General features: G+C 39.6%; 4 protein-coding genes and 1 non-coding gene across 7 annotated transcripts in view; 1 reads left to right on the top strand and 4 right to left on the bottom strand.

The window, feature by feature from the left end:
• LOC121729210 (EF-hand domain-containing protein 1-like) overlaps positions 1-21,980 on the top strand; it is a 45,976-nt gene that overhangs the window by 11,739 nt on the left and 12,257 nt on the right. For all 3 annotated transcript variants that reach the window (XM_042117639.1, XM_042117638.1, XM_042117640.1), the window contains exons 5-10: positions 6,402-6,565; positions 15,696-15,792; positions 16,891-16,978; positions 19,259-19,409; positions 20,575-20,644; positions 21,294-21,410. In XM_042117639.1, coding sequence (XP_041973573.1) covers positions 6,402-6,565; positions 15,696-15,792; positions 16,891-16,978; positions 19,259-19,409; positions 20,575-20,644; positions 21,294-21,410 — 687 coding nt within the window. The remainder of the gene's footprint in view (positions 1-6,401; positions 6,566-15,695; positions 15,793-16,890; positions 16,979-19,258; positions 19,410-20,574; positions 20,645-21,293; positions 21,411-21,980) is intronic.
• On the bottom strand, positions 1,670-2,295 carry LOC121729219 (microsomal glutathione S-transferase 1-like). The gene has a single exon (XM_042117653.1). The coding sequence runs from the start codon at positions 2,217-2,219 to the stop codon at positions 1,767-1,769; it is 453 nt and encodes a 150-aa protein (XP_041973587.1). The 5' UTR covers positions 2,220-2,295; the 3' UTR covers positions 1,670-1,766.
• Positions 3,199-3,723, bottom strand: LOC121729220 (microsomal glutathione S-transferase 1-like). Its single transcript, XM_042117654.1, has one exon. The coding sequence runs from the start codon at positions 3,672-3,674 to the stop codon at positions 3,222-3,224; it is 453 nt and encodes a 150-aa protein (XP_041973588.1). The 5' UTR covers positions 3,675-3,723; the 3' UTR covers positions 3,199-3,221.
• On the bottom strand, positions 4,008-5,722 carry LOC121729221. The gene is made up of 2 exons (XM_042117655.1): positions 5,208-5,722; positions 4,008-4,474 (listed from the first exon to the last, which is right to left on the bottom strand). The coding sequence occupies exons 1-2, from the start codon at positions 5,641-5,643 to the stop codon at positions 4,032-4,034; spliced, it is 879 nt and encodes a 292-aa protein (XP_041973589.1). The 5' UTR covers positions 5,644-5,722; the 3' UTR covers positions 4,008-4,031.
• Trnan-guu lies at positions 13,236-13,309 on the bottom strand. The gene has a single exon. It is a non-coding gene; the product is annotated as a tRNA-Asn (tRNA).

The raw sequence follows: 21,980 nt of genomic DNA, 5'->3' as shown, positions 1-21,980 counted from the left end.
AAGTTACCTGTTACAGGGACTTTAGATGACACAATAATATGTAAATCATGTAATTAAGGATCCCTTGACGCTCAGTGGTCATGTCTGAGTCATGACTCATGAATAACGACTTACGATTGTGTCTCCAGGGATTCAACTCGTGTAGCTGTTAGTTCATAGTTGTTACAATAATATTATTCGCTTATTTGCTTATTTGTAACTAGATATGACGAGACACCTTTTAGAATAATAATAAATAATATAACGACATCAAATGTGTTAATGTTACATACATACCTACCATACTTCTAATGCTACAGGCGTATAGTATTAAGTACTTATTACTTAAACTACAGTCCATAGCGTTAGCTGCATCACCTATTTATTACTCGTGTCTGCTAGACAATGTTAGGTTATTTCTAAGATAAGCTAAAATGATTCGATCAAATTGATGGAAGCTAAAAGTATGTATTATATTTTAGAGCTGCTCCATGAAAAAAAGGCTGTATCTCCGTAGGGCTGCTGGAAGAAATTTCTTATGAGAAATAAGCAAATCCTTCGTGTCGTCTTACTGTGTTACATATTGTCATAATATTGTAATGGAGAATGTTACCTAATTTTGATTATTAGCATTCCATATTCTCTGTCAAAAATAAAAAAAAATACTAGTGAAAGAATTACTTTGTATATACGTCAATTAGTTTCCGATTTATAAGCAAACAAGTAGTTGTAACCTTACGACGCGGTCGCCTGCGGCCTGGTTACCGTGTGACTTCACATTACTATATTATTACACTATTATACGTGTAAGTACTTTAAGAGGGAACATGGTAATAGGGGAGGGTAAGGATGGGATGGGAAGGGGATAGGGTAGGGTAGAGAAGGGAACAGGGCAAGGGATTGGGCCTCCGGTAAACTCACTCACTCGGCGAAACACAGCGCAAGCGCTGTTTCACGCCGGTTTTCTGTGAGAACGTGGTATTTCTCCGGCTGAGCCGGTCAATTCGTGCCGAAGCATGGCTTTCCCACGTCTAAAATAGAGAATATAGTTTATAGAGCAAAATAGGCCATAAATTGTGATTATTGTATGAGAGCCCCCCTTATTTTTTTATTTTATTATACTAATGTTATTAATTATTAAAATACACATTTAATTAAGACCTTGGTAAAAATTTCAAGTGCCTACCTGTTGCCGTTGTTGAAATAGAGCAAAAAATCACGTTTATTGTATGGGGCCCGCGCCTTTGAATGCCTATAAAATCAAAACTACTAGGTATTTTTGACTGCAACAAAAACTAGTGTAATTGTATACATACAGCCTTTACTGTGACAAAATTTCAAGCAATTTGGCATACCTAGTAACATTCTCCATTGTTTCTTGTGCACAATAAACTATTACTTAAATAAAATAAAATATAGAAACTGTAATTACATTATAGGCAAAGTCTAAAATTATTTTATTTCAAATAGTTGAGGCACTTACTTAATTATAGAACACTATCAGAACGATAAATTGAGTAGGTGACAGCTGATATTGATAACAACATGAAGCTGATAGCATGTTGCAGCTTAGCAAATTTAAAATTATTAATTTAGTAATTATTTTTGATTAAAATTAGACGCTTTTATCACAATCTCTTGATATTAAACATGACTGAGGAACAAAAATGAATTATATGTAAATAAATAAAAATAATTTATTTAACACCAACAAACAACCTCTAGTAATGATAATAAATAGGTTCACTTATTCCGGCCTACAATAAATGCACATCAGTCTATCACATTTATAAAGCACTCGCGTAATGCATAATCACCGTGACACCCATGTACCACATAATACCCATCGGGAACATGAAGGCCAGGGCCCTAGCCGGCTGCGGCAGAGGCTTCACCGCATAAACTATCGTGTGCACGATACGGCTGGCTGTGAACACTCTGAACAGCGTCGTGGCCAGCCACGGCGAAGGGGAAGTGGTCACGTACAGCGCTCCAAGGATCCAGAATGCGGGGATGTTCTCCAAATCGTTCAAATGCGCCCGGCGGACTCGCTCCACGTCCGGATCGTTTAGCTTCACGACGCCCTTGGCTGACTTTGCGTCCTCCTCGTTGGCGAACACCTTCTTCTTGTATCGTTGTTTCGCGGTCAGGAAGGCCATAGCCAGCACCTTCAAGGACAGCACGCCGGAGTACACCAGGTACGAGCGAACCGCCGGATCAGATAAAGATATTGAGGCCATTTTTGTTATGTTTTACGAAGCGTGCGTCTGTGCGCTGAGGTCACCGGACTGCTACTACTCGACACTCGTGTCTCGTTGACTCGTTAGCGGAATAGTCGTTTCGCTTGTTGTTTAGTACCGGCGTCGACTGCCGGCAAAATTTTATCAAAACTCGTTTGATGCAAGTCATGGTGATACCACATAGGTGCTGCGTTGGTGTGACGAAATTACAAAGTCACCATAAATTATTGTTTTTTTTTTCTAGAAAACTAAAAGTTTCATCATCATAAGCCGATGTATTTTCTGGAAAACAAAGGTTTTCCTTTACAAGTTGTTGAAATAATAATTACCTAATTAATCAATATAAGGAAAACTGCAGCAGCGAGTGTGCGGTTCTCGACCTCTCGTAATATGATACCGATTAACCGTATAAAGTTACTGCTGTTGTTAGTTCTTACCAACTTAATCCAATTTAATCATGTACATTATTTAGTAAATAATATGCGAATTTAATATTATAACGATATCTTTATACATACTTACATTTAATTAAATGCATTTTTAAGATAATTTACAAAGCAAAGAAGCACAAATTTTTGGTAATGAACATGACTTTTAATTTTAGTCTAGCCAAGGCCAGGCGTAAAATTTTTTTAATTGTAGAATTTATCGTTTTCGTTAAATTTTATTGAATATCCATTTTACAGGGACTGTAACAAAACTAAGTGAACTAAGTATCTGTATATAAATTTCTTCCATATATAGAGTTCACTGTGAAAGTAGCAGCGCTGAAAGATCTTTTTTTTTCACTTTTGTATGGGCAAGCGCCTCAGCGACACGAGCTATTTAATACGATATTATGGGTAAGAAATCAGGTAGCAAGTAAAACTCTTTTTATTGCACACATCTGTATATTCTGTTTAGTAAATAGAAACCTTCACCTTAGATACAAAAATAAAAATCAATAGATACTGTTACATACTAAAAATACCATCACCAGACTAAAAGTATTTTCTCAACTTTTCAAATAGCAGTGATGTAGAACAACGCAATTTGAACGGCCATATACAGCATAATGATAAAGGGTATGGCGTACGCGATCGCGCGGATGGGTTGGGGCATCGGGCAGATGGCGTACACGAACGTATGGACGAGTCTGCTGACCGTGAAGATGCGGAAGAGGAGAATGGCCCAGGTGTCCCAGGGCCCGGTAGTGATGTAGAGCGCCCCCAGCAGCCAAAACGCAGGGATATTCTCCAGGTCGTTCAGATGCGCTCGGCGAACTCTCTCCACCGTCGTGTCGTCGTACTTCACTTCTCCTCTAAACAGCTTCGCGTCTTCGGGGTTCTGGAACACTCCCTTCGTCATTCGAATCGTAGTCGTCAGTGTTGCCATCAGCAGTAATTTTGCCGTCAATATCGTGACGTGTATAATATAGGACTGTACTATAGGGTTTTGTAGTGTTATTTCGATCATTGTTACGAGTTTTTTTAATATTTAATATGTAACGGCACACTGCAGGCCTTGTGTGTTGACTGTGGTCTGTGAGTGCAAAATAGAAAGTTTTAGCTCTCAGACAGTGAATCGTACGGACCTCAAAACGTGTTTCTCCTCTGCTCTTTCACCAGCAATTATAAATTTGAATTCATATTATTATTTTTGATTAAAAAAGGAAAGTGATACCGAGAAAGGATACGAATGTACACTCTACAGCTTATTTTTTAATTTACAATATAATATAAAACAGAAGAAGCAAGTAAATCAGTAAAAAATGTATATATTTTTATAAAAACTTTATTCAGTCAAATACATTTATAAGAAGTAAGTCGTAAATTACATTGCTGTCGCATAATAAATGGTGACTTGCACGCCCATGTAACAGAGGATCAGTAGAGAGGTTCGATATGCGATTCTTCTTGCCGGCTGTGGTAGAGGATATATCGCGTACACCAGCGTGTGCATTATTCGGCTGAGCGTGAATATGCGGAACAGGAATGTGGCGAATAGTTCGTACGGTCCGGTGGTAACGTACAGCGCTCCCAGCACCCAGAACGCGGGGATATTCTCCAAGTCGTTGAGATGCGCGCGGCGTATCCTCTCTACGCTAGCGTCGTCGTACTTCACTTTGCCTCCAAAAGTCTTGGCGTCTTCGGGATTTGCGAACACGCCTTTCGCCAGCCGCGTCAATGAAGTCAGTGATGATAGAAATAGTAGTTTTAGGGCCAGCATCGCAGAATACACGATATACGACTGTAGTACTGGATTCGATAATGTTAGCGTCATTTTGTTGAGGTTTTCGTTAATAATTTTTAAGAATATTCGATGCGCTTGTTTCCGAGTCTGTGCGAAGAGTGGACGGGAATACGTGCTCGCTGTACCAAACCGGTTGTTGGATACCGTGACTCATCCCGCCTTAGTAGTGTGGCTACTGGAGTTTGTGAGTTTTTGTCGAGCTGGTTGACGTTTTTGTAGGCACACTAAATGGCGCTCTTCTATTGGTGTTATTCTTTTAATAAATGTAACACTTTAGTAAACAATTATCAAAATATCTACGGACCTTTAAGGCATTGTAGTCGCACGTACTTGGTAATGCTATGTTGCAGTTTCTACTGAAGAAATAATTATTATAGCTCAGTGTTATTATTTTCAGCATAGTTACTTAATATAATCTGCATACAATGGTTTTATATTTAATACAGTGATAGTCATGATACCGACTTGCCCTATTACCTAATATAACCTTTTGGGTCAATTGAAATTATTATTATCTTTGACCTTCAATTTGAAACGTTACTGGAGTTGTATTATAGCTCTGGACTCAGGAGGATAGGTAAATAAAAATAATTACAATATTATACTCAAAGTAATTATTAAATTTAATGACAGGGTTTAAAAAATACTTTGTTAAAAAATTGGGTGAAATAGGAACAAAACAAATAAGTCTCAAAAAGTTTATTCAAATATCTTACATTCATCATTATCACGTCATTAGTGTTTATATCGCTGTTATGTAATAAAGTATGACCTGTGACCCCATGTAGAACAGAGTCAGCATGGGGATTCCGAATGCGAGTCCCCTGGCCGGTTGCGGCAGGGGAATGATCGCGTACACCACCGTATGTATTATCCTGCCCAGGGTGAATATGCGGAACAGGAGAGTGGCCCATGCGGCCACCGGTCCAGTAGTCACGTACAGCGCCGCCAGAACCCAGAACGCGGGGATGTTCTCCAAGTCGTTGAGATGCGCCCGGCGGATCCTCTCTATTCTAGCGTCGTCGTACTTCACTTTGCCGCCTAAAGTCTTAGCGTCCTCAGGGTTCGCGTAGATACCTTTGGTCAAACGAGTAGCTGCCGTCAGTGCCGACATGAATAGCAATTTGAGCGCCAATACCGCTGAATACACGATGTAGGATTGCACCACCGGGCTCGTTAGTGTGAGCTGCATTTTGTATTCCGTAATGTTATCTTTACACACAAGCGACAAGCTCCCCGCCAGTTATCGGACTAATGATAATGTTTACGCTGTAGCCGCTTGACGATACGTAGGGAGTTAGTGACGCGGCATTTAATTTTTGTCATTATTACTTGATAGTCGTATGGAAATAATCTTCTTAAATATAAAATTCTCGTGTCACAATGCTAGTTACCGTACTCCTCCGAAACGGCTTTACTGATCCTTACCAAATTTTACATGCATAATCAGTAGGTCTGAGGCTACTGGCTACTTTTTATATTGATGAGTGCATATTTTGTTGAATAAATAATAGAAAATTATATTTACAACTCGAGACTGACGGCGACCATTGTTTGTGCGACGGGATAACTATGGACATTGCCATGGTGCCATACTTATTTGGACACTTCAATAAAATAATAATAATATGGGCGAAATACTTTATATGGCAAAACAACATTTGCCGGAACAACTAGTCAGTTTATATAATTTCATAAAATATGACTATTTTAGGATACTTAATTGAGAATTATAATAAGACGACGTCTTTACTAAATGCTGATATTAAATAACTAGGTATACAAAAACGACTGGGATATTCCTTGCACCAAAAATTGGAAAAAGTAACAAAATGTTAACACATCATAAAGACGTAAAAGTGAAATGTAATAAAAGATCAGTTACACCTTTTATTACATTCTACAAAACGATATCACTTAATATTATTTTATAAAATATATTGTTTACAGGAATGGCTAGAGTCACAAGGAATTGAATTGTCCAAAGAGGAGGAACTGCCGGAGGACGCGTACACGCAAAAGGAGAGATGGAAGATGGTGAAACCCCCACAGAAGGCGAGAACCCACGACGATCCCGTACGCCGGTTCCTGGAATACGATGGGAAAGTTCTCACGTAAGATTCCACCAAATTAAAATAATAACAGCTTACCCAGCAAAGAGTTGTTTTGCCATATAAATTATTTCTAGTATCAATATAAAAGCAGATAAAACCTATTCTCAGGCCTTATGAATGTACTGCAAACTGTAAGTATACAAATTTCATTAAAATAGGTTGAGCTTGAGCCGTTTTGGAGGAGTTCGCGCATATAGCACTGTGACACGAGAATTTTATTTACTTATTAATTATTATAGATGATAGTAAAATATTATAACTTTACTATAGAATATAGATAATGCCCACAACTCCGTTGGTCCGAAAGTCTTTTATCGTGCGGTAATCGTATATTTTCCAAGGATAAAAAATATCCTATGTCCTTTCCCGGGACTGAAAGTAACTCTATACCAAATAGCAAAATCGGTTCAGCAATTTGGGCGTGAAAAGCTAACAGACAGACACCACTTTCGCATTTACAATATTAGTATGGAATATGGATGGAATATGGATTATCGATTAAAACTATTACAATGAATAGTTTGTCAGAAAAAGTAAGGAGCTTACTAATGTCAAAATCATTATTAAAATTATAAAGTTGAATAACGTTTAATTAAAGTTAAGTAATTATTCATTACATCTGAGTGCAGCTGAAAGACCCACATGAGTTTGCGAAGTTCATCATGGATGAAATATAATATTGTGCTCTTTTGATCTCTATGACAAAATTAATAGCAATTACTCTAGCAAGCGCTATTGTGGGTACAAAATAATAAAGAGTCTTCTTGTGTGACAACTGACAAGAAGATCCTGTATTATTTGTCCGGCGTCCCGTACTGGTGTCTGGTTTAGTAGGTACCATCGAAGAAATATACGTGGGAGCGCCATGCTTCGGCATGAATAGGCCGGCTCGACCGGAGAAATACCACGTTCTCACAGAAAACCGGCGTGAGTGAGTTTACCGGAGGCCCAATTCCCCGGTTTTCTGTGAGAACGTGGTATTTCTCCGGTCGAGCCGGCCTATTCATGCCGAAGCATGGCGCTCCCACGTATATTTCTTCGATGGTACCTACTAAACCAGACACCAGTACGGGACGCCGGACAAATAATACAGGATCTTCTTGTCAGTTGTCACACAAGAAGACTCTTTATTATTTTGTACCCACAATAGCGCTTGCTAGAGTAATTGTTATTAATTTTGTCATAGAGATCAAAAGAGCACAATATTATATTTCATCCATGATGAACTTCGCAAACTCATGTGGGTATATCAATAGGGTAGGGACCCTATTCCCTTCCGTACCCTCCCCTATTCCCTTCCCTTCCCATGCCTACCATTCCCTATTACCCTATTCCCTCTTAAAAGGCCGGCAACGCACCTGCAGCTCTTCTGATGCTGCGAGTGTCCATGGGCGACGTAAGTTGCTTTCCATCAGGTGACCCGTTTGCTCGTTTGCCCCTTTATCTCATAAAAAAAAAATTGATTCATATAGTCAGTTGATGGACCTGCGTCATTTGGTCGGATTAAGTCAACTTAATGTAAGTAGTCGACATCTGTCGGCTGGGTTTGGCAAACCGGGATCAAAATACTTAGGTCCGTCATCTGTCTATGAACCAATTTCTCTGATAATACTTCGTCGTTATGCAAATTTTGATATAAAGAGCTTCTGAAACCATTTATGGTCTACGGGTTTATTGTTTTTTTTTCATTGACGGATAATAATCAAGGAGTTCAAGCACTAAAGTTAAGATGAAGTCTTAAGTTAGTCAACTTCTGAGTAGCAGTAGTTTGATTAAAAAAAATCTTTTTAGACGAATTTTCAAAATTTTAAAATGTAGCCTTACTAAAAAATAACATAAAATTTTAATGACGTATCCTCTGTCTAAGTCTACTTTGTGTTTGTTAAGTAAGAGTTTTGTATTTTAATATTTTCTGTGTGCTCGAGTTATTTTCATTTTCTGAGTGAATTGGCCGTCGTCCAGTTATTTAATACATTCTCCTTTCCCTATGTAAAGGATTGTTAAATTTCACAACGCGCCCGAGCAAACATTTCCCTTAATGAAACAAAAACACTAGCCCCTCCATATTAGTCTTACATTTTAAAATCTCATTCATTACTCAAGACGGTGTTTTTGCAGAGAATTTTTCTTAGTGTTTACTTTGTCAATTTTGAAATGGATTATGTATACAGTTGATACCAAGCTGAGTTTTGTACTATTATTTTTAATATTGTTTCGTTCGTTTATAGCGCGGGATGATCCCGGAAAAACCCCGGCGGGGTTTTTCCGGGATCATCCCGCGCTATACTTTTTTCCGGGATAGAAAGTACCCTAACTATGTCCTTTTCCGGAGTCAAAGTATTTCCATAACTTTCAGCAAAATCGGTTCAACGGTTTGGACGTGAAGAGGTAACATACTGACACACTTTCCAAAAATTATATTAGTATGGATGCCTATTGCCTACAAGTTAGTCCTTTCAAATAATTTTTCCTGTTTTTTCCACATTTTCCTCTATTTCTTCGCTCCTATTAGTCTTAGTGTGATAAAATATAGCCTATAATCTTCCTCGATAAATGGGCTATCTAACATTGAAAGAATCATCAAAATCCGTTGCGTAATTTTAAAGATTAAAGGGACATGAGACATTTTTTCCGTGGGAGAGCCATGCTTCGGCAGGAATGGGCCGGCTCGACCGGATAAATACCACGGGCTCACAAAAAACTGGCGTGAAACAGCGCTTGCGCTGTGTTTCGCCGAGTGAGTGAGTTTACCGGAGGCCCAATCCCCTACCCTTTTCCCTTCCCTACCCTCCCCTATTACCCCCCTATTCCCTCTTAAAAGGCCGGCAACGCACCTGCAGCTCTTCTGATGCTGCAGGTGTCCATGGGTGACGGAAGTTACTTTCCATCAGGTGACCCGTTTAATCGTTTGCCCCTTCTTTCATTAAAAAAAAAACGACTTTGTTTTATAATATGTATAGATATCTATACCCTACTTCTTGTATCTGTAGCTGTATGTTCTTGAACTCTTCAATAAACTGTACGATATCTTCCTCACTCAATCGTATAAGATGTCATATCACTCTAATGTTTGCTCACATTAGTAATTCCGGTATCAACTCACAATACGAGAATCCTCTTGTAGCGTGTTAGCAAATCTTGAACCTACTTAATTAACTTACTGACTGACGCAACGATTAAGGGTGGGTTGCACCAGAGGCGTGGTTAAGTTAAAGTTAAGGTTAAAGTTATGGTATTAGTTAAGACTAACTTAACTTCTCTTCTTTCTTCTCTTAAGATGTCTGTTGCGTTTATGTTTTTATTAAATCTACAGGTAATGGGATTGAGAGTATAAAAAATTGAATTATCCGAAAAAATTGCCAGGAAAAATATTTGCTATAACAACACTGTGAAACATAGTAAATTTACACGAAAAAATTTCGATATAAGTATGAGCAGGTATGCTTACCGTTAAATATGGCGTCCTTAACCAAAGATTTGACATTTTGCACTGTAGTTATACTTAGTTAAAGTTATAGTTTAAGTTACAGTTATAGTTAAAGTAAGTTGGTGCAACCCACCCTAAGTATTAATCTTCGCTACAAATGTCAAATAGCAATAGCTTCAAAGTTGTGATGGTAAGAAGATATTGAAATATAAATATGACGCCAGGGGTCCCTTGCTTCAAAATTCGTATATCATGCTGGAACCACACACATTTTTTTGGAATCAAAGTATCCTATGTCCTTTCCCGGGATTCGAAGTATCTCCATACTAAATTGCAGCAAAATCGGTTCAGCGGTTTGGGCGTATAGAGGTAACAGACAGACAGACAGACATACTATCGCATTTTTAATATTATGCTATTAAATCCCGTGACTTTCCAATTTGTGAACTATAGTCTATACCACAACTATACTGAATGCTAGCCGAATGTCTTATAATAATGCAAAATATCTTTGTTATTAACAAATAGCACTAACGTAACTTCTTATTTTGCTATTAAATGAATTGCTAAATTATCTAATCACGTAATTAAAATAATTAAAAAAAAGAAAGAGGCGCTCGGATGATGACATGGCGCCGCCCCTCAGCAAAGGGGCGGTGCCTTAACCTAAGAGAGGACGCGGCCGTCCTCCAACGACCGGCCAATATATCTTTAATACGCAAGATGTCCTTCGGCTACAAACCGAGGAAGAGATCGTGGAAGCAGCGCGGGAGGCGAGAAATACGCGAGCGACCATCAGCTCCGCCCCCTCCCAATCCGGTCTCCCCGTTTCTTCTCCTTCGCGAGAAGAGGCTTTGGAGCGGACAGGCGCTGATCTAATGAAGACGATGGAGACTTCTCTGAAAACCATTGAAATGGTGGCCACGAAGTCCTCCAATCTTAAGGGTACCTACGTAAGGTACCTTAAAGAATCCGTGACGACCATCAAAATGGTATTCGATGAGGTGAAAGATCGCTCCTCAACGGAAGAGATCAAGAGGCTGGAGGCCCAGAATGCGCGGCTCGAAGGGCAAGTGGCGAAGTTACGCCAGGAGCTCGACGAGTTGCACAGACAGACTTCCCAGCCTGTTGGCCGAGGTCTCTCGTGCAAACGTGGATGTGCGTTGAGCCCAACCCAGCGAGTCTGGCGTTGAGCATGGACCTTTGGCAATATGCTCAACGCCAGACTCGCTGGGTTGGAGGACCGTCTTCTGCCCGAGCCGAGACGGAGACCCTCGCTGGCATCTGACATAAGGCCGATCTAGGAAGAAATGCCGGGACCCCCTCTGCAGAAGGCGAAAGGGAAACCGGCAAAGAAGAAATTGCAACCGTCAGTTGCTGCATTGGCCCCTTTAGTGGCCCCTGCTGGCCCCACGGTGCCCGTGCCCAGGCCTAAAAAGGCAAGGAAGAAGAAGCGGCCCTCTATGGCCGCTCAGGAGGCGGCGCAAGGGGGGGCGAACACCAGCTCCTCCCGTACAGAGACCCCTTGGACCACGGTGGGTCCAAAGGGTAAGAAGAAGAAGGGGGCGGCTACACCATCTACAGTCGCCCCGAAGAAGAAGAAGAAGAGGAAGCTGGAGAAGGGGGGGGGTGGACCAGAGCGTGACGTACGCCTCTATATTAAAGGAAGCGACGAGTCGGATCGACCTAAAGGAGGTGGGTATATACCACAAGAACAGGGTCCGATTCCGTCTGGCGAGAACGGGCGCCCGTATACTGGAGGTAACCGGTGAAGATGCCCAGCAGAAAGCGGATGCCCTCGCGAACAAAATGAGGGAGGTCCTCGACAGAGACGCAGTGAGGATCACTCGCCCTGTCCAAAGAGTTGATCTGCTCGTCTCTGGCATGGACGACGCAGCGACCGCCGCCGATGTCACCACGGCGGCGGCAAAAGAAGGCGGCTGCCCAGCCACTGACATCCGGTCGGGGAGAGTTACGGTGGGTCCCAGGGGTGCACGGAGCGTATGGCTCCATGTCCCCACGGCTGCCGCCAAGAAGTTAGTAACTTCTGGGCGGCTGCAAGTAGGATGGGTCCTGGCAAAAGTGGTGCTGCTGGCCGCGAGGCCAAAGCGGTGCTACTGATGTCTGGACACCGGCCACCTGGCATCGAGCTGCCAGTCCCCGGTAGACCGTAGCGGGAATTGCTTCCGTTGCGGGAAGCCGGGGCACAAAGTCGCCGACTGTGCGGAGGAGCCTAGCTGCTTCTCCTGCGCAGAGCTCGGCAGAGACAGCGGCCACGTTCTGGGGACTAGCGGGAGTATCATAGCAGCCAGCAAGGCTCCCGGCACGAGGCGCAAGCGCAAGGCTCCCTCCAGGGCTCGGCCACGTAAGCGGCCTGGAGCCGATAAGGTCGGGGCGAGTGAAGTCGACCCCGCCATGGAGGTTGAAGCGTAGGCCTGTGGGCGGCTGATCGGGGGATCACCGCCCATAACATAGGCCCCGAGAAGAAAGGCTCCCCCGATGCCCGGGGAGCCTCTCGGTGCAGATAAGTGGCGGCAAAAGCTGCTGCATTGGAAGAGATGCAGGAAGCGGCAAACGCTGCGGAGGCTGAATGTTGCGATCCCGCTCCTCCGCGTGTAGCGTTGACGAGGGCATGGGGGGGTTTTAGTCGGTAAACCTCTGCGGAGGGAGTCCGACATACCCCTGCCCCCTTCCCCCAAGGGGGCGGGGGATGCGTCACGCATTTCCCCTCCTTAAAAAAAAGGATATTTTATGAAATAGGAAGATATTTGAACTTGTCCGGCAAATCAATTCTATTTCAATTACTGCTGAATCTACGTATTAATTTAGTTTTTTCAATTCTTGTCTCTGGGACTCAGCTGATCTCAGACTGGCCGTTTAAGCATTGTCTAATAGTATCTAAAATTAAATAAAAAAAAACAATAATCAATTTTCAATTTGTCAACATGTTGTCAATAGACTTTAACCATAAATAAAAGAGTATAATTCGTATGTATAGGCTTGTCACTCAAAAATCTGTAATTTTTCCTTGTAGTAGTGTCGTAGTATGTGTAACATTTTATTTGTTAAAAATACATATGATAAAAGCATAATTTTAAAATAATATTAGCTCGATGCACTCCTTCACCATATAAACTATAACTGTGCAAAATTTCATGCACCTACGTTTCCCCATTTTTCGTAAAAAGGGTTACAAAGTTTTTCTCTCACGTATTAATATATAGATATTTAGTAAAATAATTCCGCCCCCGGGTGGGCTCGAACCACCAACCTTTCGGTTAACAGCCGAACGCGCTAGCCAATTGCGCCACGGAGGCCAGTACTCATCTTACCAACAAACAAAGCATTTTTCCCATTTAATGGATATTATAACTGCCGTATCAGATATCTAGATTAGATCGCAGATTGATAAGATGTTACAAGGTGTAAATAAGTTTTTTTATCTATGGACGCTTAGACAATAGACATAGAGAGGAGCATTGATTAGAGTGGATCCAACTAGGCCTTTAATGTAATGGATGATTTATACAGTATTTTTCAGAGCGAAGTGACCACTCCTCAAATACTGTAGTGCCTGGGACAAGATTTTTAAATGCCCAAGCGCACACGGCATTCTCGCATCATAGTCGGCCTAGTCCAGAGGAAAGAACTAGTCAATACGTCTGGGACCAACTATGTGCGGGTTTCCTCACGATGTTTTCCTTCACCGTACGAGCGTCTGTATTATGTACTTGAGATCAGACTCGGGTTCGAACCTACACCCTCAGAGTGCGAACCAAACCATTAGGCCACGGACGCTGTTTAGTGGATAACCCTTACCTATTGATGAAAATCCATACTAATATTATAAAATATATGAAAGTGTTTCTGTCTTTCAGACTGTCTGCCAGTCTGCTACCTATTCAAGCTTAAACTACCCAACCCGATTTTGATGAAATTAGATATGGCGATACTTTCAGTCCTGGGAATGCACATAGGATGCTTTTATCCCGGAAAAATGTACTGTTTCAAAACAAATTTCTGCAGAACGAAGTTGCAGGCATCAACAAGTAATTTATAAACGTACTATGATTATACGTGTCAAAGTCCCGAAATCTATAGTATAAGGGGCGTGCCACAACGGAATGGCAGCGGCGAGGCGAGCACTTTTAGTGTCATAATATGATTTTAAGCTTTATCTTCATTATTGTAATACATAGTATCGCTTGAGAAATCTAGTCCGCCAGAGGCCACGAGCGGCCACGAGCGGCCACGGGCGGCCCGAGACTTCGCAAGCGATACTATGTATTACAATAATGAAGATAAAGTTTAAAATCGTATGACATTGAAAGTGCTCGCCTCGCCGCTGCCACTCCGGTGTAGCGCGGCCCTAATCCGCGCGCGATCAGAATTGGATGAAACCTTTGCTGACCCTACGACTGGCCAGCTATCAGTGCGCGTCTCAGTTCCAAAGGACGCATCCCATTCTGATAGCACGCGGATATTTAATTGAACATTCGTAAAAAATAGATAAGCAACTGCCCATCAGCTTAACTCGTTATACTCGGGAGTCGGGGGTAATGTTGTTGAAATAATTTGCAAATAATTCATCGGGTAAGTCAGCTGGAACGAAACACTTAAGTGAAATTCATTGAAATTCATGTAAATCAAATTTAATTGTTACTCAAAGTTTCTGAACAAAGCAAATAGAATTGCTACCTATTAAATGAATAATAGCTCCGATAATTTTATGATGGCTAGAAAAACAGTGCTGTAAGATTTTTGGAAAATTAAATTTATATTAGTACAGTTGAATATCAATTACATAAAGAAGGCCAAAATTTACACTTTGTAACACCTGTTTAAACATCTACCCAAGACCCAAGCGTGTAGGGTACAGAATTATACAGGTGAATAACATTTATTTAACTTAAACAATATAAAATATTCATGTAAACAAAAGTAATATTTATTGTGATAAACAAATTTCATGAAAGTTTGATAGATAAAGAGGCCATGTGTGGCCATATCACAGAATACAATATAATATTAGTAACAAGCCATGTTAAAAATGGGGCCTTTGCACGCCCTATTGCGTTATGGTTGTGTCGGGACTTGGGGCATTATTTATTCATATGCTGAAGTATTAACTGGGGCCATTATGGCCGAATATTATATCAATAAATCTCGGCTGCTTACCTGCAAAGTGTTCCTTCCGCATTGTTCGTGATGACGTATCGGCTGACCCAAACAAAATATTCCAATTTTAAAATATGGAATGTTTGTTTTTAAATGCAATTATGACCATCGATGTGCTTTTATAGAGTGGCCAGCGAATTCATTTTTTTATTGATAAAACAACAGTGCAATATGCAGCTTTAGGGCTTACCTCCCAGTTCAAAATAAAAAAGTTTTTAAAAACGTTTTCTTTACAGGATAATTATTCTTTGTACCGTTCTTATCATGTAATCAATAATAATAAGTAAAATTTATGTTACATAATATATATTGTATAATGTATAGTAGTACTTTAGTACTACTATACATTATACAATATATATTGAGAGATGAGCGCTGGAAATGCTATTTCCTTGACTTTTCGAAGTTCCTATAGAATTTTAGACAAACGCTGTGATGCCATTATTGATTCATTCGTTTAAAAATTCAACTTCTCCGGTTCCCGACCCAACTGGAAATATAATCTAACCTGAAAACTTGTTTTAGGTTTAATGTAGTCTGGGATGATCGCGATTCGGCGTTCGGCGAGCTGGCTGAATACAAGTTGTTTTATTACCTCCAGGATGATACCATCGCTATAAAGGTGAACATTTTTCGTCCTTATGAGTATTACGGGCTACGGCCCATATTTTATTAAATAGGCATACGCATCAGTGTTCTAAATGTTTTACTGGTAAGTGGTAACGAAAACTTGAGCAAAGCGGTTTTAATCAATATACAATCTGCAAAAGTAACTGTATTTCCATGGGCGTACCCAGGATTTTAATCCTGGGTACGCCCATGGAAATACAGTTACTTGGAAAATTTAAATTTAAATTTAAAATTAAAATTAAAATGGAAATACAGTTACATGGAAATACAGATACAATACAGAACTACAGCTAAAGCTGGGGGGGAGGGGTCAGCCTGTTTCGAGAGGATGGTCGGATCATGACAATTGACTTTTATTAATCCGGCTGAAAAGATATTTTGTTTCCAACACTTAATTTTGCGCAGAGTAGGTATAAACACGTTGTTAATTCCCACTTTCCAGGAAAATTGACGTTTATTTTCTCTTCCAGGGGGAGGGGGGAGAGGGGGGGGCAGCTCCCCCCCTCCCTGCCCCTACCTGGGTACGCCCATGTGTATTTCCAAGATTAAAATTTCGATCGATCTTACCTGTGAGTCCTATGACATCAAAGCGTTGAATCGAAAATGATCCAACGTCCTGTCCTGTCCTGTGTCCTGTCACAATCAAAGGCAAAGTCGTTTGAGTTGCGAGTGCGACCTACACCATCATTTTGTAAAATCTTATATTTGCACTTTAAAAAAAATATTTGGAACAATTCTTACAAATATTACTTTTGAAAACCTTTCCGCATTAACCAAGGATTAAAAATGCTAATTTGTGTAATGCAGCTATTAAAATATATTAGGTATCTAACATAAAAAATTACATATTTTTTCATGTAAGAAATTGATTTAATATTTGTTCTTGCAAAATAAGGAAATAGTTTTTGCCACTTTGATTGAAAATAAGTTTTTAATTTACTTTTTCGTATTGCCTGTAGGTCCCAATATTAAATCAAAAAACAATTACACATCTTTTACGTGTCTTTTACGGAGGTAAAAGACACGTACACACAATTTTTTTTTAATTTGAGGAGTCAAATTAAAAAAATATATATTTTTATTTTTTCAGCAGTTGCATGATGGTCGAGGAGGCAAGGATCCATTCCCGATGCTTCTTACAAAAAGAAAAGTGCCCAAGAAGTGGAAGGAAAGACCAGGTTAGTTGCAAAATAAGTTATTATCAATTTCATAGAGTGCAAACGGCTTCTAAATTGTACAGCAGCTTGTTTCTGGCTTATCTTAGCTTACTTTATAGAATATACAAACTACATTCTCAAACTGTGGAGAAGCTTCCAGCTTCTTAGATTGAATCAAGGGATTATATTCACTGTATACTTCACGCAAAGTTTATATTAAGTCTTGAAAATGCATTGTGGTAAAGAAGTTCCTAATCCTATTGACTATTTACTTTGCGACAATGTAATCGTATATTTTGATAACAAATATAGCATATTATTATGTTTCTCTCATATCTGTGCCAAATGTTTTCAAAATCAGTTCAGTAGTTTAGGACTCTATCCGATACAAACAAATCTCACCAAAAATATTTCTTGTAAAATGTTGCCGAGACAACCACATAAGGTTTGCCCTGTTAAAAAAGATCTCATATATATATATATAGACCTCATGTAGAGCCAAGGTTCTGAAAATACACGGCCTAACTCTACTGACCCTAACTTAAACAAATTCTACATACCAGTAAATATGTATGGTTTCGCCGTTTCGCTACCGTCATGGAGCTGAAAATATACTGAATTTAATGAATTTAATTAAAATAAATCATATTTTGTTTTATTATCCTATTTCAGCAAATAAAACTTCTAATAATACAATCCAACATTAAATTTACGTAATCTACTGAAGGTAACAAAATAGGAAAATTTTCTAAGAAATGCTTAAACCGGCTGCGACATTTAAACTAACATCTTGTATTAGCATTTAGCACTGTGACATAATATAACATTCAGTTACAAACACCGACTTGTACCCATATACATGGCGCAGGGGGGGGGGGGGGGGGAAGTTAATTGTAGGTAAAGTCGACAGCACACTGCACATGAAGGTTTTCACTTGTACTACGAGCCTTACATCTACAGCGATTGTAAAAACAGTATCTTAGTAAGTTAGTACTATATAAATATATATTCTGTGATAGTACAGAGTGCAATGTGTAAAGCTACAAGCATGAGCTCTTGACTATGCAATAAAAAACTTGTAAATAAGTTATAATAACATTGTATTTTTTTTTATTATCAGATTTTAATTTATAGTGGTCGTTGTTTGCATTATATTTGACTTTTTTAGAATCTCTAGGGGGGGCAGCTGCCCCTCTTTGCCCCCCGTTGGCGACGCCCTTGCCCATATATCTCTAGACTTCACAACTGCGGTTGTTGTACTGGCTTACAGTCCAATGTCAGGGCATTGTCAGTACATCATGCATATAACAATCGCGTCTAGGAGACATGGCATAACTGTTATTGGAAGTTACTGCAATGTCGTCCAACTACACGTTTCGTGATCGTGCATATCATACAATTTCGCTTTGGCTTATTGATAAACTGTCTGGTAAATCCAAGACTGCTTCAATTTGATAATAAAGTTTAAGATCGATGTATACAGCTATTTAGATTTCATCATCGTATTATTTATGGTCGATAAATAAACATTTTCAAGCCGCTCAAAGGCAATATTTAAAGCAATTTAAAAATGTACGTAACTATTAACCAATACTATATAATGTAAATTTATTTTAGTAATAATTATACATTATTTACTTGCCTTTGCTTTTTTGCTGTTTGCGCTTACATCAATTCAAGTGGTACATTTACATATTATTTATAATAATGATTTTTTTTTGTCTACTATATAAATTATTAGTTTCTTTCGTTATATTATATTTGTATTAATTAATGATTTTAATTTATTCAAGAGTAAGATACAGTGTACATTAAAGAACGGTACGGTAACATACATTATCACTATACATAATATCATATTTATATTGTTTTGTATATTCTGTACATTTTTTACTCTGATACCTTATAGGTCACAAAAGAAGAAATATTTTGTAATTGTGTTTTTCATTAATGCCCGTAAGTAAAATAGAGTATATTTTGCTTACGTTAATTACTCAGAATGACCGAACGCAACTCACCCATGCTGAGTGCTGACATTCCTTTGGGTGTCCACTGTCCAACAGCAGGAGTACTTTACGCCGAATCCCAAGGGACTTGATAGTCGGCCAGAGTCCAGACGCTGTACATACTCTATACATAGTGACTAAATACTCTGGTTCCATTAAAATAGTAGAGTTTACTTTTCCAAAAACGACAAACAAAATAGTACCGCGGAGGTTATCATTAACGTTTTGATGAAAATAGACTCTATTTTGCTAATGATAGAGTCTGTAATCAGTTGACAGTTATGTGGTCTTTTAGTTGACTTCCCCTCCATCCTCCTGGAGACGAGCGACGCGGAGGTGACGGAGTACTACTCGCCCAGGGACCTGATAGTCGGCCAGACGCTGTACATCCTCGGCCGCAGGTTCCTGATCTTCGACTGCGACCAGTTCACCAGGAAGTATTACAAGTGAGTTAGTATTGGCGCCAAAAAGTTTGACGTTTTTCTTTTTAAATTTTCAGCGCTGTGGGGCAGATAATTATACGTAGTCTATTTGAAGACTTCTGAACCAGAGCGGGCTTAGTAATATTTCAGCCAATTGAAATGACGGTGAACATTTGAGGCAAAAATGTTTTTACGTGGGAGAGCCATGCTTCGGCACGAATGGGCCGGCTCAACCGGAGAAATACCACATTCTCACAGAAAGCCGGCGTGAAACAGCGCTTGCGCTGTGTTTCGCCGAGTGAGTGAGTTTACCGGAGGCCCAATCCCCTACCCTATTCCTTTCCCTACCCTCCCCTATTCCCTTCCCTTCCCTTCCCTACCCTATTACCATATTCCCTCTTTAAAGGCCGGCAACGCACTTGCAGCTCTTCTGATGCTGCGAGTGTCCATGGGCGACGGAAGTTGCTTTCCATCAGGTGACCCGTTTGCTCGTTTGCCCCCTTATTTCATAAAAAAAACATTAAAATATTCATCATTGCAAAGAAATATCAAAATTCTTTCAGGCCATACTGATCAAAGTGCTTCCTACTATTTAGACATAGGATGAATGAATGAATAATATGCTTTATTGTGCTCAAAAATATTAAAGATAGTTTTTATTGTGGCAAAATGTACAATTACCGCGTGATAAACCAAATGGTAAATACGATAGCATCTACAATCTACATACAATAACGTCAACTACAACAAAACTAAGCACAGTATCAGTTTGCTAACAAAGCCTCATTGTCCCCCCTCGAGGCTGGGCGGCTGGCGGGCGTCATGTCATACAATATGCATCCACCCCGATTACAACGCTTATCTTGAGATTCCGCCTATTCATATAAGATAGCGAATATTCGTGGAGGTTTTAATTTAAAATAATGCTGCAGGTTTCTTAAAAGATTTCTTTAGAATTACTGATGACTTGATGAGTGATGACTGGCTGAAGAAAGTTGGACTTGAAGGATTATAATAAAACACTAATTTACACTTTATGAATAGTAGACAAAATTATATTTTTTTAATGAAATAAGGGGGCAAACGAGCAAACGGGTCACCTGATGGAAAGCAACTTCCGTCGCCCATGGACACTCGCAGCATAAGAAGAGCAACGAACGAATTTGATTATTATTTGTGAATTTTCCAGGACTATGTTAAATATTGAACAGCCTGAGCGCATCGAAGTTAAAACAGAAACAAAGAGAGAAATACCGAAGGTTTGTAAACTTTGTACTCCAAAAGTCCTAAACTTTTTACTTTTTGTATTCTCTATCCCTCCCCCTTTTGAAATGACAAGTCGTCCTTACGACTCACGAGTTACTTATTAATATTTTGAATAAGTCACTGTTGCTAAAGATTTTATTATGTGTAATTTGATATACTTAAATAAAAAAATCGGCCAAGTGCGAGTCGGACTCGCGCACGAAGGGACCGTACTATAATAGAGCAAACATAGACCAAAAATTGTTTTTTTTGTATGGGAGCCTCCTTAATTTTTTATTTTATTTTCATATTATTCATCAATATTGAAGTACACATATAATTAAGGCCTTCGTGAAAATATCAAGTGCCTACTTGTTGCCATTATTGATATCGAGCAAAAAAGACCAAAAAAATCACCTTTGTTATATAGGAGCCCCCTTTAAATATTAATTTTATTTTGTTTTTAGTATCTGTTGTTATAGCGGCAACATAATGTATAATACACAATCTGTTAAAATTTCAGAACTCTAGCTATAGCGTTTCTTGAGATACAGCCTGGAGACAGACAGACGGACAGACAGACATCGAAGTCTCATGAATAGGGTCCCGTTTTCACCCTTTGGGTACGGGACTCTAAAAATTACATGAAAACATTTATTTTAGAGTCTACCACCTCACATCGGTATCGGCACTCCTGAAGACACGCTGCAGTCTTGCTTCGGGCTCATACCTAAACCACCGCAGAAGGACATCATTAAATACAACCTTAATGCTAACAAGGTTAGTGAAATTGTAGGAACTTAGTGATAATCATTTCTAAGCCTTCTTACAGATGAACGGCACATGTCAACGGCAGTCGCTGGTTTTTGTTCATTGATTTTTTTTACTCTTCGACGGCAGTCGACGGCGGCCATCGACTGCCGTCGACAAGTGTCGTTCGTCTGTAAGCGCTCTAAGATCACAAGTAGTGCAGTCGGTACGTGGGTGGTGGAGAAAAAATATACTATATGATCCTTTCCCGGGATTCAATGGGTCTTCGTGCCAAATTTCAGAAAAATCGGTTCAGCGGCTTAGACGCGAAGAGGTTACAGACAGACAGACACAGATAATATTAGTACCTATCCAAGTATCGATATTATAAAGCAAAAAGTACTATGTAGAGCAAGATCAAATCAAGTACTTACTAATTTTGTTAATAAAATTACATGCCTAAGTATTCAAATTCTAATTTCAAAGATTGGCACCGCGGGCTATGGCTAGTGATTTGTATTGACTACAAATTTTTTATTACTTATTTGATTTTATGGCTCAATACGATGTTAAGTTTAGCGTTTAATTTATTTTAATGTA

The sequence above is a fragment of the Aricia agestis genome, chromosome 8 (assembly GCF_905147365.1).
Source record: "Aricia agestis chromosome 8, ilAriAges1.1, whole genome shotgun sequence".
NCBI lineage: Eukaryota > Metazoa > Arthropoda > Insecta > Lepidoptera > Lycaenidae > Aricia > Aricia agestis.
This window is presented reverse-complemented; position numbering and strand designations above follow the sequence as displayed.

Excerpts from the sequence above, each read along its gene's own strand:
- LOC121729221 (XM_042117655.1), bottom strand. The coding sequence starts at position 5,643 with ATGCAGCTCACACTAACGAGCCCGGTGGTGCAATCCTACATCGTGTAT. Across the intron at positions 4,475-5,207 it reads ACAGGTCATACTTTATTACA|TAACATTATCGAATCCAGTA; the intron begins TAACAGCGATAT and ends ACAAAATGACGC.
- LOC121729219 (XM_042117653.1), bottom strand. The coding sequence starts at position 2,219 with ATGGCCTCAATATCTTTATCTGATCCGGCGGTTCGCTCGTACCTGGTG.
- LOC121729220 (XM_042117654.1), bottom strand. The coding sequence starts at position 3,674 with ATGATCGAAATAACACTACAAAACCCTATAGTACAGTCCTATATTATA.